At 47.1% G+C, this 17,334-nt stretch overlaps 1 protein-coding gene across 1 annotated transcript in view; it reads right to left on the bottom strand.

Moving 5' to 3' along the window:
• LOC144828388 (uncharacterized) overlaps positions 1-15,783 on the bottom strand; it is a 271,756-nt gene extending 255,973 nt beyond the window's left edge. The window contains exons 1-2 of the mRNA XM_078686502.1: positions 14,911-15,783; positions 14,341-14,829 (exon numbers count right to left, since the gene is read on the bottom strand). Of these exons, the coding sequence (XP_078542628.1) occupies positions 14,341-14,829; positions 14,911-15,650 (1,229 nt within the window). The 5' untranslated portion in view covers positions 15,651-15,783. The remainder of the gene's footprint in view (positions 1-14,340; positions 14,830-14,910) is intronic.
• Positions 15,784-17,334: the final 1,551 nt, after the last annotated feature.

Genomic DNA, 17,334 nt, shown 5'->3' with positions numbered 1-17,334 from the left:
TGGGATGGGGCAGTGAGCTAAATAACGGTGATGGATCAAGCCCTGATCTTTGGACTGGGTAAGAGTGGTCTGCTTAATTCAGACACTCTGTTCATCACCACCCCCTTTTCTGAATCGTTTTTGGCCACTATAGGTGTGGCAGGGTATACTCAGACATGAGTCCCTTGCTCACTGCTCCATCAGGATTCAAGCAAGCCGGGCCGACGACGGCTGAAATGCCAGAAACCGGTCCCCGGAAGCTTGTCTCCTTTCTGGTGAAGAATTGGCTTGGTAGTTTGGTCTGCCCTGTTCCCATGATGCACTGGGCCAGGGACAGACTAATTTGCATATAGCCAGGTTCTGAGCTGGGATGGGGCAGTGAGCTAAATAACGGTGATGGATCAAGCCCTGATCTTTGGACTGGGTAAGAGTGGTCTGCTTAATTCAGACACTCTGTTCATCACCACCCCCTTTTCTGAATCGTTTTTGGCCACTATAGGTGTGGCAGGGTATACTCAGACATGAGTTCCTTGCTCACTGCTCCATCAGGATTCAAGCAAGCCGGGCCGACGACGGCTGAAATGCCAGAAACCGGTCCCCGGAAGCTTGTCTCCTTTCTGGTGAAGAATTGGCTTGGTAGTTTGGTCTGCCCTGTTCCCATGATGCACTGGGCCAGGGACAGACTAATTTGCATATAGCCAGGTTCTGAGCTGGGATGGGGCAGTGAGCTAAATAACGGTGATGGATCAAGCCCTGATCTTTGGACTGGGTAAGAGTGGTCTGCTTAATTCAGACACTCTGTTCATCACCACCCCCTTTTCTGAATCGTGGAGGACAGTGCCGGCACCACCTCCTCCCTCTCAAAGGGGTGAGCCAAGAACCTGCGATCCGTATCGGAGAGCCACGGGAGCTCTATGTGTGACAAGTAGTCTACTATCCCTTCCTTCGGAGCAGGGTCTCTCGAGGCATACAAGGCCTTGTAGTAGTCCCTAAAGCGCGCGATTATCTCATCATGTGGTAGCGGGGGACCGGCGTCATCAGATCTCATGATCGGCACAGAAGAGCGTCCCTGCCCCGCTTAGTCAAGCGGGCCAATACCGTGCCCGGTCGCTCACCCCCACAATAAGATCTGGCGATAGCATATTTCCCCAAGTGTTTAATCTCTAAATCTGCCTCGTCATTGTACTCCCGGAGGACCACAGCAATCTCCCGATCGACAGTCATCACCAGTGCGCAAGCGTAGCTCTTCCAGATCTTGAAGCCTCCGTTCCAGAAGTGCTAGGCGGCTCCTAATCGATTTTAACACGCCTCTATGCTTTGAAATAACAACTCCCCTGGCATAGAGCTTAAACACTTCCAAAACCGATTGGAACGAATCTACAGAGCCCACGTTAGTCTCAAAATAAGTTTACATAGCCTCTAAGAGTTCCTCCTTGAAGAAAGGATCTAATAAGGAATAAGGGGGAAAGCGCCAGGAAAAGGGTGGTATCCGTCGCACCGGCACCGAGCAGGAGAGTAAAATAGGCGAATGGTCCGAGAAAGTCCGCGGAAGGATCTCACAGGCTCGCACGTCTCGCAAACAGGCCGAAGACACAAACCAGTAGTCTATCCTCGTGTGAATGTTATGGGGGGCAGAGTAGTGTGTGAATCCGCCCTGCATCGGGTATCTATGACGCCAGACATCAAGTAAATCCAGGTTAGAAAGATGCGTAGTCAGTGTGCGGGCAGAGGCCGAAGGCGGCCTGTATGGGCTGTCCGACCTGTCCAACGCTGGGCGCAAAGTCAGATTGAAGTCACCGCCCCAAAACACAACCTTGTCTACAAATGCAGAGACCTTCTGAGCCATCGTCGTGTAAAAGCTAGGGAGATCAAAATTGGGGCCATACGTATTCACTATGTACATGTCCAGACCTTTACCAGAACAGGCCGTAATTGTGAACCGCCTCTCACTGTCAGTGACCACAGGCATCCAAGTGAAGGAGGATTTAGGATTAAGCCAAGTAAGAACCCCTCGGGCATGAGTTGTAAAACCTGCAGCATGGATATTATCACGGAGCCCTCTATACCCAAGGATAGGACTACGCGGCGCCAGGTGCGTTTCCTGCAAAATTGCAATGTCTACCCTGTGTTTTGCCAGGTACTGGAGAACCCTACGGACCTTGCGGTGATCATTCAAGCCCCTCACATTCCATGTCAGGAGCTGCAGTGTGTCAGGAGTTGCCTCCCCATCTGTCAAGTTCCCCACCATAAAGGAGTAAAAGAAATCACGCCAATCACATACATTTTAGGTGCTCACAGAATTGCATGTCCATCGCTGTCACCACTGCTAGTCAATCCGCATACCACGAACAACAGTTGCTCCGCATCGCCAAGCAACAAAAAGGCCCTTAGAACTGACCCAATCCATCCCCCCACCCACGCTTGACCTACCCCAACTAGGCCGCGGTCATCCATCCACCCCAACAGACATCCCCCCCGTTCCATACATCCCTATGCACTACAACAATCGCAAACTCCCTTTCCTCCCACAAAACATCCATCCCTCCCCCCACACAAATACCATAGAAACAGTGGTAAGCACACGAGGGCAGAGGTAGCCAGGCTAGTGCGTACCAAAGGTACTCAACAACAACAGCCCATAAACCGCCCCTCCATCACCCCCTCGCCCCAGAACCTTGAAGAAAGAAGCGTGGCATCATTGCCACAACATGCACACTTGAGAACCAAGCAGAGTCGGATCTAAGAATAGGACATAGGGAGGAATCGCCCCACCCAAGGGGGGGCACTAGCCCGCCCACGACAGGTAGCAAACAGAGGCGCACATTCAAGCATAGTATATAGTCAGTAGGAGTCAAGAAGTTATAATGGTATACCCATATACATTGCCAAAGATGGTGCATCAACTCAGGAGATCATAGACCCAGCTGTCGCAAGTTCGATAAGCAGGTGCCTGACAATGCCTGAGTAGAGGGTAATTGAATTGTGCACTTCGAGGACATCAGGCCCTGTCAGGTCAGGCGGTATAACTGCCATCAGAGAATAAAGAAAGCAACAGCCAAACCTGAGGTGTCTCAACCGGGTAGCAATCAGTTCAAAACATGTCCCAATCAGTCCTGGTCCTCCAGGGAGCCCCCATCCTGCTCAGCGTCCTCACGTCGCGGGTGTCGCCTCTCACGCTGCCACTCTTTCAGGGTCTTTTGGAGCGCCTTAGGGTCAGTAAAGATGAGAGATTTCCCCTGTCGGTTGACACGCAGCTTCGCAGGATATAGCATCGTCATAGTCAGCGCCCATTTCTCTCAGTTGGCGTTTCATAGGGGCGAACGGTTTCCGGGCCTCCTGGACACGAGCCGTAAAGTCAGGGTAAATGGATAAGGTAGATCCCTCGTACTGCAAAGGTTGCTTTTCTCTGGCCAATTTGAGCGCAACGTCTCGATCTCGATAGTTCAAGAGTTTGGCTATAATGGGACGCGGTGGCGCACCTGGTTTGGGCCTCGGCCCCAGGGATCGATGCGCCCGTTCCACCACAAACATGTGGGAGAATGCCTCATCCCCCAACAGCTTCTTCAGCAGGCCCTCCATGTTGCCGGTGGGGGTGCTCTCCGGAAGGCCCGTGACGCGCAGATTACAGCGGCGAGAACGGGCTTCTAAGTCTTCAGTCTTATCCAGGAGGGTCTGCATAGCCCTGCCAAGCTGTCTGTTGTCCGTCTCCAGCGTGGTATGAGCCTTCTCCACCTCAGTAATTTGGCGTTCCGACATATCAAGCCAATCCGCATGTTTATCCAGCCATTCCGCCATGCGATCCATGCGGTATGTTAAAGTGTCGAGTTTCGTGCCGATGGTCGCCATACCTCCCTGTAGGCTCTTTTCCATGGCCAGGAGTATCTCCCTCAGTTCCTGCTGAGGCGTCTGCTCCGGTGGGTCCCCACCAGTCGCCCCGCCACCTCCCTCAGCCTCCGCCGTCTTCGAGGCCTGCTTCGCGAATGAGAGCTTCGGCTGCGTCCTGTCTTGGCGCCCCATGGCGGAGAGAGGAGAGTCCCCGGGGCCCCGGTGTAGTGCAACAGGCAACGCACCCTTCGCTCATACCCTCTAGGCCAAAGAAGTTGTACCGGCACTCAGCGCAGTGGAGGGTCAGCGCAGAAGGAGAAGCAGAGGCGTCCGCAGTCCCCACGTGGCCGACAGGTCGTCGGACGAATACCGGCTCGAGAAGGGGGAGCAGTCGGCCACAGCCCCCGAAGCACCAGTCGCAGATGTGTAGATCAAAAAAGCGCCAAAGCTCAGTGTCCAAGCGGGCGGCCCCGCCAAGGCCAACGCCCCACAGCACTTCCAGGCCGCACAGGCCGAAGGCGCGCCACAGGCCAGACTCAACGTCGGCGTATCAGGTAGTCCAAATCAGGAGCAGGGAAGAAGGGAGAAGCCTCTCCGCAGGCAAGCACTCACCCTCTTACACCGCCACGGGTAGGAGATGCGTCCCGCTCCCCAGTGAGGGGTTACGCAGGGGACAGTGCCGGGGAACACAGCTCCGAGGTTGCCGCGATGGTAATCTAGGCCGCGGTCTCACAGGCCCGCCTCTCGCCACTACGCCAGGCCGCAGATCTCCGTCCTCCGGTCAGCGAGCTCAATCGTTCCCTTTCCAGCAGGGTCGCGATGACCACTCTACCTTCCAGGCACCAAAATATTACGTTGGCAGTCCCAAATGTGCAGGATAGTCGAAGGATAGTGGTTCAGAGCGGAGGAGCTCCGGACTCAGGCAGCCATCTCGGTCGCCGGCCAAAAGAGATAGATAGTGTAAGACTACGTGTGTTGTTGCGTTACAATGGTTTATTTTTGGTATGAATGAAACAAGACTGACCTGGAGTCATAGGAAATCATTATAAAGGTCCTGTTAGAATACTAGATCAGGAAGCACAATGTGCTGGGTAGGTAAGACCCTATGAGGGAATATATGCCCTCATCAATGTTAGTCAATTAGTATATGATGAAACCACATTGACTTTAAAGAAGTCATACATCACCTCACCTTCCGACCTATGTGGGGTCATATGTAGGTGGTGCAACTTGTGGATCCAAAAAGGATAATGCAAACTGGTCCTGTGGCAAGGATCCTACTTGAAAAATGCATGTATAATTAACTATGCCTTCAAGGAACTGAAAGGCAGTAGCCAATGGGTCAGTTGACACTAAAATGTTATCTATTCATTGCATGATGGGAGAAAGAATCATCATCTCGTCGAAGGCAGAGCAGCTTGTGGGTCCTGAACAGTCTCCACAAGGACAGTAAAAACCTGCCCTTTCTAGAATGCACAAATATTAGTTTTGTTAGTCAAGGTTTCCTTTAAAACCTGAATGGGTAATTCAAGTGGTTGAGCAGAGTAACTTCAAAACCCTGTTATGTTATATCCATTTAATAAAGCTCAACAAATCACATCCAAAGGTGTATCTCGGTGCTCGACTTCCACATAAGCTGCGTCTACTCAATAAAACAGTCAGGTTTTTAACAATCTTCTGACTTGAGCAAAGTCCACACAGCAGCGGAAGTTGCTTGGAAGCAGAGTTCATGCCAACGGAGCAGTTTAGGAAAATGGTCTTCCCCCATATCTTGCCGTACGGATGGGAGGGATGGACATAAGTGCCTTATCACAGGCCTGAATGAATTCTAAATCTTTAGCGGCTATTTTTTCTCCTAAACTGTGCTCCTACTTCTACTTTCTCACTAAAAGATAGTAAAGAGATGAGTTTACTGATGTCAATTTTTAATGACTTCACCCAAAGATGACTCGTTTGTTGTTAGGGCCCGGGGGAAATCCAAAGCCCAGACTGCTCTGCTCCAAGGAGGAGGGGCCATCAAATTGCAGCATTTCCGCCACTGCCACCCCTATATAGCGCCGAGACATCCCGCGGCATGGGATGCATGCGGGACGTACCCCAGCAAAGCCCGGAACCGTTGTGCACCTGTCAAAGCTAGGAAGAGCCAGGGAGAGGCCACTCCCCTTGGTTAGACGGAGAGGTATTATTGGGCATCCCTGACATGCGTGGCTTGGCGTTGCTTCATAGGTAAGTGGATTTCTTTCCGTTGGTGTTCATGCCTGTGCCACCTTCCTTTTTAGGTCGAGCCTAGCCGCAGCGCGCATGCACTACTTGCTCTGTGAGGCATGCTGTATTAGGGTATGCTGTGGAAGCCCCGCCTACTCTCTACCCATATTTGTTATTAGCTTGTGTCAAGTGTCCTTCCTAAATGCTTGCTTCTGATTTGAAAATAGGCGTGTTAGTCCCGCCTTGTCTCCCTTTGTTACCACCCATAAGGACTGGATCTTTTACTTGGCTTGTTACACAGTCTGTCTTATAAGGGGGTGAGCACTATTTTGTTTATTAAAAGGGACAATGGTGGGCGTTTTTCTTATATAGCGCTATGCCCTCTAAATTATATGCTGAGCACTGCATCCACTTTAGGGACATCGTGCTCAGTTAATTTTTTTATTTTTTAAGTTTGATGAGTGCGGCGACCACTTCAGGGCCACGGTGCTCTGTTTATTTTTTATTTTGTAAAACTAATTTAAAGCTACCTGCATTACGTTAAGAGTTGCACTTTCAGACAAAACCGTGGTGCGACCTGTTAACAAACCTAACACAAAGAGAGGATGGACGGATCGCTGAAACTTTTCAGACACTCACCTCCATTCACAGATCTGGGTTGAATCTATCATCATTCTTTGGCTCACTTTGCCACCTCAGTTCAGACTTAGCTATAGACAAATCAGTCTTGACCCTGTGCCTCAAGGGAACCGTACAGCCTGAATTGCCAAATAAGGTCTTCCCTCAACCAGAAACAAGCATCCTGGGACCAGTTTCTGGGTAACACCCTTCATCAGCCAGGCTAGCTGGAATCCAGTACGCAAAGTGAGTAAGGGACCGACGTCTGGGCATACCCTGCCAACTTAGGGCGAACAAAGCAAACACAAGGAGATGATGGACGGAGTGCTGAAACTTTTCAGACACTCACCCCCAGTCACAGATCTGGGTTGAATCCATCATCATTCTTTAGCTCATTTTGCCACCTCGCTTTGCCACTGGATTCAAGCTAGCCTGGCTGATGCTTTACTTTTGAAACAATTGCGACACCTGTGCTTTAGCTTTAGATGTTTAAATCTAAATTGTGAGTGCAGCCCTTGCAATGCCTGCAGTAAAGTTTCAAGCCTGGTTTATTTAACCAGCCGCACCTTTCTTTATTGGTCGCTCAACATGTTCAGGGTTACAAATTAATGTTTTTTTTTATGTACCACACGTGCTGCAGATTTAACATGGTCAGTACACCTTTCATCTGTGCTGGAGCTCACTAAATCCAACTTACAAAATCCTTTTTTTTAACCCAACAACATCAAATTTGTGCACTTTGACAATGGCACCTGTGCATTCATTGTCAGCAGTTCGGTAGCTTCTAACATTTGTATGCATCGCCCAGAAGGTGTCGCATTATCGGGTTACAGCGATAAAACCCAGGTCAGATAGCCCTCAATGGTTTGACCAAGATTGCTCCAAGTGACTTTGTCTCCTGAAGGCTGCTCATGTCCGAAAGAATACAAAAAGGCCCTTAACAGTTGTAAGCATATTTTATGTAAGTCTGCGTGGGAGGACCTAGCTTAAGCAGGTGAAACGAGAGACAGTGTCAGGTTCTGGCGGGTGGTAAATAAGCCTTGTTTTGCTGATTTCTTATGGCCTGCTTTCTGTCAGCATATTTCTGGGCAGCAGTGGTTGTAACATTTTAAGTGCGTGTACACTTTAGGCTCACTGATGGAGCGGAAGATCGGGTTGGCTTAGCGTTGGGGAGAGCTAACATTGTCTTTACCCTTGAGGAAGTTTCCCAGGGCATTTAGGCTTTATTGCGTAACAAGGCTCTAAGCCCCGATGGTATATCTTTGGGTTTATTTTGGGATGACATTGAGGTCTGGACCCCAGTTGACTCTGGCTTTAAATGCAGCAGTGAGTGAGGGAGCCCCATTTTCATGGTCCTCTGCTATGATTTTCCTGATTTTTAAGAAGGGGGACACGGACAACCCACAGTGCTACCGCCCTATCTCACTCATTGATGCTGTGGTGAAGGTTCTTTGGAGGATACTTCTAGACAGGTTGTCGTTGAGGGCAGATGCAAATGATATATTTTCAGCGGACTTATATGGTTTTAGGCTGGGCAAATCGATTACTGATGACACACGCACGAAGGACTACAGCGCGTTTGCTTGTAGCGTAACCTGAATATTTTAAAACTAATTTCGTGTGATTGACTGAATAATTGCACAGATGCACTTTCCTTTGTAGCGTGACCTGGAATATTTTAAGGCTTCTCGTGTGATTGATTTTAATAATTTCACTGAAGCAATTGCTCCCTTTTTAACAATATAAATTGTATCACTCACTGTTCTGCTCTGCTCACGCTAAACATCGATGCACTCTGTCGCCCCTGCAACCCCGGTCCACCGCAAGCGCTAGGCTTGTTTGTTGTGAAGGGTGCAGGGCGGTACCTTCTTCCGGGTTCCCTCCCGGTGCTGGCACTGATTGGGCGAGTGTGTGGAGGCGGAGCTGAATGCTAGCCTGTCCTCTATATGAACCAGATGCCTCTGAATACGCGCAGCGGATGCGCGCAGCGTCCGCGCGGGTCCACGTGCCAAAGACACGCCAAAGACCAGCCCGTCTGTGTCTGTCGGGGCCAGGACGGGGCACGGGGCTGAGGACCATGCCCTGGTGGCTCAAAACAGACTGTTAAGGTCCTCTAGTCAGTAAAAAACTCTGTGCCCGACTACAAACGATTTGTGCACTACACTTGAGTCACATCAGTTGGGAAATTCTTTTTGTCCCAACTGTAATCTCACACTCATTAATTTTCAACCGTACCCGGATCTCAGGAACAGATATAGGAAGCAGAAACCGCACCCAAATGTTAGGGTGCAAGACTTCCTCTTTTACAGTACCAACTGCCGCTCATTACCTAAACACAAACTAGATATCTTTAACTTGTTACTAGAAGATAAACCTAGCGTACTTTTTTTGACGGAAACACGGCTACACGATAGCGCAGGCCCTGACGTAGCTACTGCTCTTCCCTCCAACTATGTAATCGTTAGGAAAGATAGCGTGGACCAAACCGGTGGTGGGATTGCAATCATTTTTAACAGAGAGCTGAAATGTAGCCTCGACCCAGTTGACATCCCAGACTGTGAAGCTGCCTTTTTTTAAATATCCATTAACCCCAACTTTACGCTATATGGCCTGTTGATATACCGGCCCCCCGGAAATTCCACCCAATGGGCTTCCAAACTAGCTAACTACATCACACCTTTCTATGTAGCCTCAAAAAACTTCTCATTAATTGGAGACCTCAACCTGCATCTGGAGGATCCATCTAACTCCACTTGTTCCAATTTGCTTGAAGACCTGACAGCTTTAAACTTGACTACTAAATTCTGGACCCACACATAAGGCGGGACACCTGCTTGACCCTATTATTACTTATCTCACCGAACTAGCATGGCACGATACCACCCCCATATGTTGGTCAGACTACCTAATAAAATTCAGCCTCAAACTACCAACCCTTACTTCTGTGCACCTGGAAAACTGGAAAACACTCGACATTGTACAACTCAACAAGGTACTTTGCGAAAACCCCCCCACTAAAGGACATAATATGGAAAGCATAGCAAAAGCTACACAACAGTGGCTTAGTGACGCCGCTGACTCCTGCCTACCTACCCCTCATACAAAGGGAAATAGCCACCGACCCCCAGCCCCATGGTACAACAACTCATTGAAAACTGAGAAATCGAAATGGAAGGCATTAGAGCGTCAGTGGCGGAAAGACTATGCACCCGACAAAAAGGAGAGATACCATTACGCCGGAAACAAATACCACACAGCCTGCACGAAAGCGCAAGCCTTTTATGTTTCCAACACCATTATGGAAGCAACAAACAGACCCAAAACTCTGTTTAATACGGTCAAGGAACTAGCGGGTGCGCAAACTACAGCTTCTGCTTCTCCGCTAAATGAATGACAATGTCAGGATCTTGCCGTATTCTTCTCGGACAAAATTGACAAACTACTCAGTGATATCAACAGCAATAACAATGATCCCACCCCTCAGGCTGATACGGACTATGTCCCCACAGTTAAAAATACCCTGGAATACTGGCCTCCCATAACGACAGACACACTGAAGGCCATCCTTAAAACCATCAAATCCGGCTCTCCCCGTGACCCTATCCCCATTAAAGTACTAAAACAACTGGATGCCCTCTCACTTGAAATCATCGTTGATACGTAAAATTCCTCCTTGGAATTTTCTATAGTTCGCTAACTTTGGAAACATGCCATGATAAGCCCATTGCTGAAGAAGCCCACAGCAAACCCTGAAATATTGGCAAACTATAGACCTATATCTTGGCTCCACGTCTTTTTAAAACTACTGGAAAGACACATTCACTCGGTCCTAACCCACTTTTCTGAAGAAAACTCCCTCCTCCACCCGTCTCAATCAGGATTCCGAGCTGGTTTCTCCACAGAAACTGCCCTGCTGGGGGTCACCGAAAACATCCGGAAACTCCTTGATGATGGTCAAACCGTTGCTCTCATCCTTTTAGACTTGAGCGCGGCCTTTGACACCATATCACATGAAAAACTCATAACTACGTTAAGAAAAAATGGAATTTGTGGTATGGCACTTGCTTGGATCAGGTTCTTTCTGACACAACGGATGTTCCAAATTACATCCTCCTCAGCATGCTCCGGAATGTTTAATGCCCCACACGGAGTGCCCCAGGGATCCATTCTGAGCCCACTGTTTTTTAATCTTTATCTTAGACCTCTGGCCGACCTAGCGGACAAATCAGGACTTACCCTCATGACCTACGCCGACGACTCACAGATCATTTCCTCCTTGTCTGAACCTAGCCCTTCATCCTCATGTCCCCTCAAACAAGGTCTCCAAAACATCTTCAGCTGAATGACTAGAAACCAGCTGAAGCTTAATGGAGATAAAACGGAGATCCTCCTCCTAGGGAAACAACACGACTTATGGAACCCCTCCCACTGGCCTTCCCAGATGGGAAACTTCCCAACCCCTACCACCCAGGTACGCAATCTGGGGGTCATTGTGGATAGCTCCCTCTCCATGAAACTACAGGCCTGCATAGTCGTTGGCCTTTGCTTCACCATCATGAAGTGGCTGAGGAAAATCCTCTGGATGTTGCCTATCTCCACCCAAAAAACCGTAGTCAATGCCCTTATTACATCCCGGCTTGACTACGGTAACATCCTGTACCTAGGCTCAAATCAAGCCGTAGTACGGCGGCTACAGCTCGTCCAGAACTCAGCTGTCAGGCTGCTGCGTAGAATTCCTAAAACCACCAGGGTCTCGAACTACCGACGTGATTTGCATTGGCTCCGGGTAGAAAACCGAATCAGATTCAAAGCTCTGAACTATATGTTCAGAATAAAAGCGGGTAATGCACCCAAATACCTACTTGCACTAGCTCATCCCTATACTCCCAAACGCAACCTACGGTCGCAATCAGCAGCCAACTTCTGCATACCTAGGTTCAAACTTGCAAGAATGGGAGGTAGATCCTTTGCTCATCTAGGACCAACCCTTTGGAATGCACTCCCTCCCTATATTCACAAGGAGGAAAACCACGCTAGATTCAGAAAGAACATCAAAACCTGGTTGTTCGAGCAACAACATGAACGACCTTGCAAACCCTCGCCACCTTTCTGTGCTGTGTCTCGGCGCCGGGAACCCCTTTTTGGGTAGCTGTTGCGCCTTACAAGTTTAAGAAATAAATCAAATAAATCAATGCATAAATCTTTACCTAATTATAAATAAGTACACTGTTGCCCAGCCAGGATCTTTCTACCGGGAGCTTATGGACCTTACGTCCGCCTTTGATAGGGTCAACCGCAAGACGTATACTAGATACTAGTATTCTAGAAGAACTAGTATAACTATGACATAACATTTTGGGAGAGCTGGGGTTGTAATAATCGGGCATTCTCTTAGATATTTTCTTGCTTTCATACTCCGATTGCATGGCCTTACAGGGGACTCGATTTATTGGTTTGTTGGTACTCTCCAAACCATTCTTCAGTAAAGAGCTAATCAATGGCTGAGCTGAAGTGGAGGGACCACTGACCTTAACATGCCCTATAGAATCCAACTCAATATTCGTACAAGATTTAGCAAAGTATGTTCATTAAGCATACCTCCCACTGCTGTCCACTACAAATAGATAATCCCATGAATGGGCATGCTGCAAAACCTTTGACAGCATGACTGGTTCTTCACCTTACAGTTGGAGGGTCGAATGTAGATCATCTTTAGAGCTGCTGCATCACAATTGCTGCTGTAAATAGGTAGAGGCAGCACTCTCCAGAAGGAACACTTAAGAACTAATGATTAGTGTCTCCAGTAGCAGTAATATTCAGTATCAGGGGGTGGAGGGGAATCAGAAACACCCGAATCTTCAGCAGTCTGTTGTGTTTCATACAGCAAGAGGTGTGAAGAAAGCAGGTTTATTGCCAAACCCACATTGCCATGCTGGTGCAACTCAAGAGGAGCACTAGAGTATTACTGCCTACTGCCCAATGTAGTAGCCTCCAGGGGTCAAAGTGGTATCCAATACAGTTGGCAGTGTGAAAGTGGGTGTAGCACGGAGTCAGCATTGCCACGTTGCGATTGGTAGAGGTTGCATCATCCACATTGTCCACCAGTACCAAGCACCTTCAGCAGCAGTGGCATACTATGGCACAGATGGACCAGCCCCCAAGCCGGGGTTCACGATCACTGGCAATAGGCAATACCTGCCAATTTTGAAAGCAATGGTCACTGCAGAACAAAAACAGACTCAGACTTACTCTGGTTAAGTGCCTGTTCCTAGGCAATTATTCCTAACATGATTCTCAATCACCAGCAAAAAAATTTTTAGACTGGATTTATTGCCATTTTATATTTTTTAAACAATACTATTGATACAAAGTTTCAGGATTCCCAGTGTTCCATTTAGTTCACATGAGCAAGGTCTGCACTGACAAGTCAATCACCTGATGTATACTAGCTGCACTCGTTTCATTCCATGAACACACAAATCAAAGTAAAGTGCCAGTGCAGTTTGTGCTGGTGCCGTTGAAACAACTTAGCAGGAATTGCCTTGTGTCTCAAACCGTTCAGCTAGAGAGAGAGAACATTCTCCCTAGATGGAAGATCATTAGGGGTTTGTAAAAAGAGAGTTGATTAATTCTTAAACATAAATAATAAGCACACTATTAATTAAAGTATCTTAAAACATAGAAGTGGAATAAGCACAAATAACATAGGCTGAATGTTGAAAAGTATTAGTTACAATGTTTTTCTCAGTAGTAAAATTAGAATAAATCTTGCATTGAGTCAGATGCACTTCACTAATGGTCAGTGACTCCACTATTAGCACCAATGAGTAAACTTGTTCACACAGAGAACTGCAATGTACGGAGGATGGCCAGAATTAGTAGCTAGTCAATTACCAGGATGGTTGTGCAAAACTGGAGAATATTGTTTCCCAGTTGGTCAGACTGAGGACACTCAACTAAACCACTTCAGTATAACACTTCCATAACTGATTGCTTGAACTCTAGTCCACAACAAACAGAACTTGTCCTGGGTCTTGAGAATGGAGGAATAAGGGACGAATGATCTCAAATTATATGGAATAGACTCATGCAAATCGGAACAATTGGCTTTTGTGAGCTAAACTGAGTAATCACAAAGAAAGGACTCAAAGGCGTTATTTTCAAGGGAGAATGATGGATAAATAAAAAATATTGAGTCATTTATGTGTTGCTTCAAATGTCTGTGTAGAGGATTAGTTCAGCTTTTCTTTTTTCCAGAATAGAGTATATTTTTAAGGTAACAAGGGCTTATTTGTAACATTATTTAAATAAAAGAACTAAAAGAAAATAAAGCTAAATTGAAAGTGTACTGTTTATTCCTGTTTGGTTTGAGGAGTTCCCACAGTCTAAGCCTCATCCGACCCACCCACAAAAAGGAGATATAGTTCTATGTTGAGGTGGTCTTTATAATTGCATCAATCATCCTACAGACATCTTCTTCAAAGAAGTTCAGGAAATCTCGTAAGTTGATCGAGAAATCTCCTTATAGTTAGGACGCAGTTTCTGGAGTAGGGTCCTGCTGGGTACATATTCTGCATTAGTAATCTCTTAGGCTAACTGCCACCAGAATGTGAATTGTGCCCCAACTGCACGCTCTGATCTATCTCAATGTTGGGAACTACATAAGTCCTTCCCAAATTTGATACCGGGTGTTTCCTATAAGTGTGGATGCACCGATGTTTTAATAAAGTTGACCTCCTTGTGAAACTTTTCTTGCAATCTGTACAATGGTGTGGTTTGTAGCCGGTATGGATCATCTGATGCCTGTAAAGACTGGAGCATCGAACAAAGCTTTTCTTGCATTCAGTACACTGGTATGGCTTCTCCCCAGTATGGATTCTCTGATGAACTACCAGATCTGATGTCCTAGTGAAGCTTTTCTCACACCCACTACACTGGTATGGCTTCTCCCCAATATGAAGCATCTGATGTGAATAAAGACTTGAGGGTTGACTGAAGCTCTTCTTGCACTCTATACAATGGTATGGTTTCTGCCCAGTATGGAATCGCTGATGCAAATTAAGACTTGCGCATCGACTGAAGCTTTTTGTGCACTCAGTACACTCGTATGGTTTCTCCCCAGTATGGATTCTTTGATGACGAACCAGATCTGACTTTTGATCAAAAGTCCTCTCACATTCGGAACACTGATAAGGTTTGTCACTAATAGGGATAATTTGATGCCCAGTCAGCTCAGAGTTTTGACTGAAGCTTTTCTGGCCCTCTGTATATTGATATGGTTGCTCCCCGGTATGAATCTTCAGATGTGATTGGAGAGTGGAGAACAGATTGAAGCTTTTGCAACACTTAGTACACTTGTGTAATTTCTCCCCAGTATGAATTTTCCTATGCTTTAATAGACTTGATTTACCAGTGAACCATTTGTCACACTCAGTACAATGGAACGGTTTCTCACCAGTATGGACTCTGAGATGCCGTATCAGAGATGTCATAAACGTGAAGCTTTTCTGGCACTCTGGACACTGATACGGTTTTTCACCAGTATGGATCCTCTGATGAGAATATAGATTACCCCTCTGACTGAAGCTTTTTTCACACTCTGTACATTTGTACGGTTTATCTCCATTATGGATTCGCTTATGTTGGGAAAGATGGGCACTTTGACTGAAGCTTTTTTCACACAATTCACATTGGTATGGTTTTTCACCAGAATGGATCCTTTTATGATATAACAAAGCCTTTCGATAAGTGAAGTTTTTCTGGCACTCTGTGCATTGGTACGGTTTCTCCCCAGTATGGACTCTTTGATGCTTTATCAGATAGGACTTCTGAGTGAAGTTTTTCTGGCACTCTGTGCACTGGTACGGTTTCTCACCAGTGTGGATTCTTTGATGATTGAAGAAAGATGAACTGCGAGTGAAGCTTTTATCACATTCTGTACACTGGTAGTGTTTGGTTGGGGCCTGGATCCTCTGGTGCTTGAATATATTTGAACTCTGAGTTGAACTCTCCATGCCGTCCATATGAGTTTTCACCCCAGTACAGATGTTTTTATACAACAAAGCGATCAGTGATTTTTTTTTGCTCACTTCATACACTGTCTGTTTGTGAACTCTTTCAAGATGGAGGTAAAGGTTAACTGGCACAGACCTGATGTGTGTACGGATCGAAACTTCAAGTATTTTTTCACGCTCTTTGCTCTGGTACTTTTATTTTGTTGCCACTGTTGCTTCTGAGAGTGTGTTGCAGTGTTAGCTCATCATACTTTGCTGTCAGTCTGTTCCTCAACAGTCTTTGAGGCTGTGAAAGAGAGGATTAATAATTATGAATGCATCATTAGAAAAGGTCAAGTGTTCACATGTGCTCAAAAATATTTATACATGCAATTCTTTTTTCAACAGTGTATGAGTATGCATATCTTTGTTGCTCTTGAGTACTGGGAGTCTTGTGCTTCGTTTTTCCACCTGCTATGGAATGAGAAGAGTGCAACACTTGTATCTGTTGATGTACAGTGTCATACCTGGAGGATGCAAATGGTGGAACTTCTATACAATTCAAGGTGTTCATTTTGGTTTAGTTTGTCTAAGTTGACTGTCATCATTCCCATGACTATGAATGGAAGAGGGTGGATGCGTTGGGCCAGGAAGAACAGGACACTAGGGTGCAGGGCTGAGTGGGTCCTTTATATGATGGGCCCGCGAGCAGTGGCAGCAGAAAGCTATGAGATTAATTTAAACTGCAAGAGAGCACAGCGATCAAGCTTGAATCAATCATTAAGATGCGGTACTAAGATACTCATTAGTTCTGTACTTGACAAGAAATAGTTAGAAAAAATGGGTGCAGATGGTGCTTTTCTGTGTACATTTCAAGAAATCTTGCTACAATTTATTTTTTTTAAAAGGGGCAAATGACCTCACAAAGACTCACCACTCTCCCTACACTCATGCGGACACGCCACTCACCCTGCACTCCTACAGACACATCGCTCCTCTCACCCTGTGCTCACAGATGCACATCACTCTACACCCACATACGCATACCCCTCACCCTGCTCTCACCAGTGCATACCACTCCTTGAGTGCATTTACAACCCTCACCTTGAACTCAGGAAGGCATGTTGCCCATCCTATATACTCATACGGGCACACAACTCACTCTATGCTCACACAGACACACCACACTGCACTCACATCACTCCTCCAGCTTTTACGCAGGAACCCCTAACCCTGCACACTAACACCCCACCGGCACATCCTTCGCACTGCACTCATACAGTCTCACAACTCATCCAGTGGACTTTCACTACTCTCTCACTGCAGTAACAAAGGCACAGCGCTACCCCTGCACTCATACAATCATACTGCCTACTCTGCAGTCACACAGGCACACCACTCACTCATAGTCCCAGCACTCTGGATTTACCCTGCAAGCACACAGAGACCCCAAGATTGAATCTCCACTCCAGTCGAGGGCTCTTCCTGCAATGTGTTGGGGAGGGGGTGTTGTTGTGTAGGCCCAGCAGGGGAACAATCGGGGTGCAGCAGTTTGCGAGTCCACACAGATGGCGACCCCCTCAGAAGTGCAAGTTAGGGGTAGAGAATGCATATATTCTGTCAGCCTCCCTCCCCTTTTGGCACCGCAGGAGCCCGAGCCTATGGAGTTAATGGAGGTTGTAAAAGCAAGGCTTTAACCAGCCAGGGCATGCCA

The sequence above is a fragment of the Lissotriton helveticus genome, chromosome 4_1 (assembly GCF_964261635.1).
Source record: "Lissotriton helveticus chromosome 4_1, aLisHel1.1, whole genome shotgun sequence".
NCBI lineage: Eukaryota > Metazoa > Chordata > Amphibia > Caudata > Salamandridae > Lissotriton > Lissotriton helveticus.
Note: the sequence above shows the minus strand (reverse complement) of the source record. Positions and strands in the feature narration are given on the sequence as shown.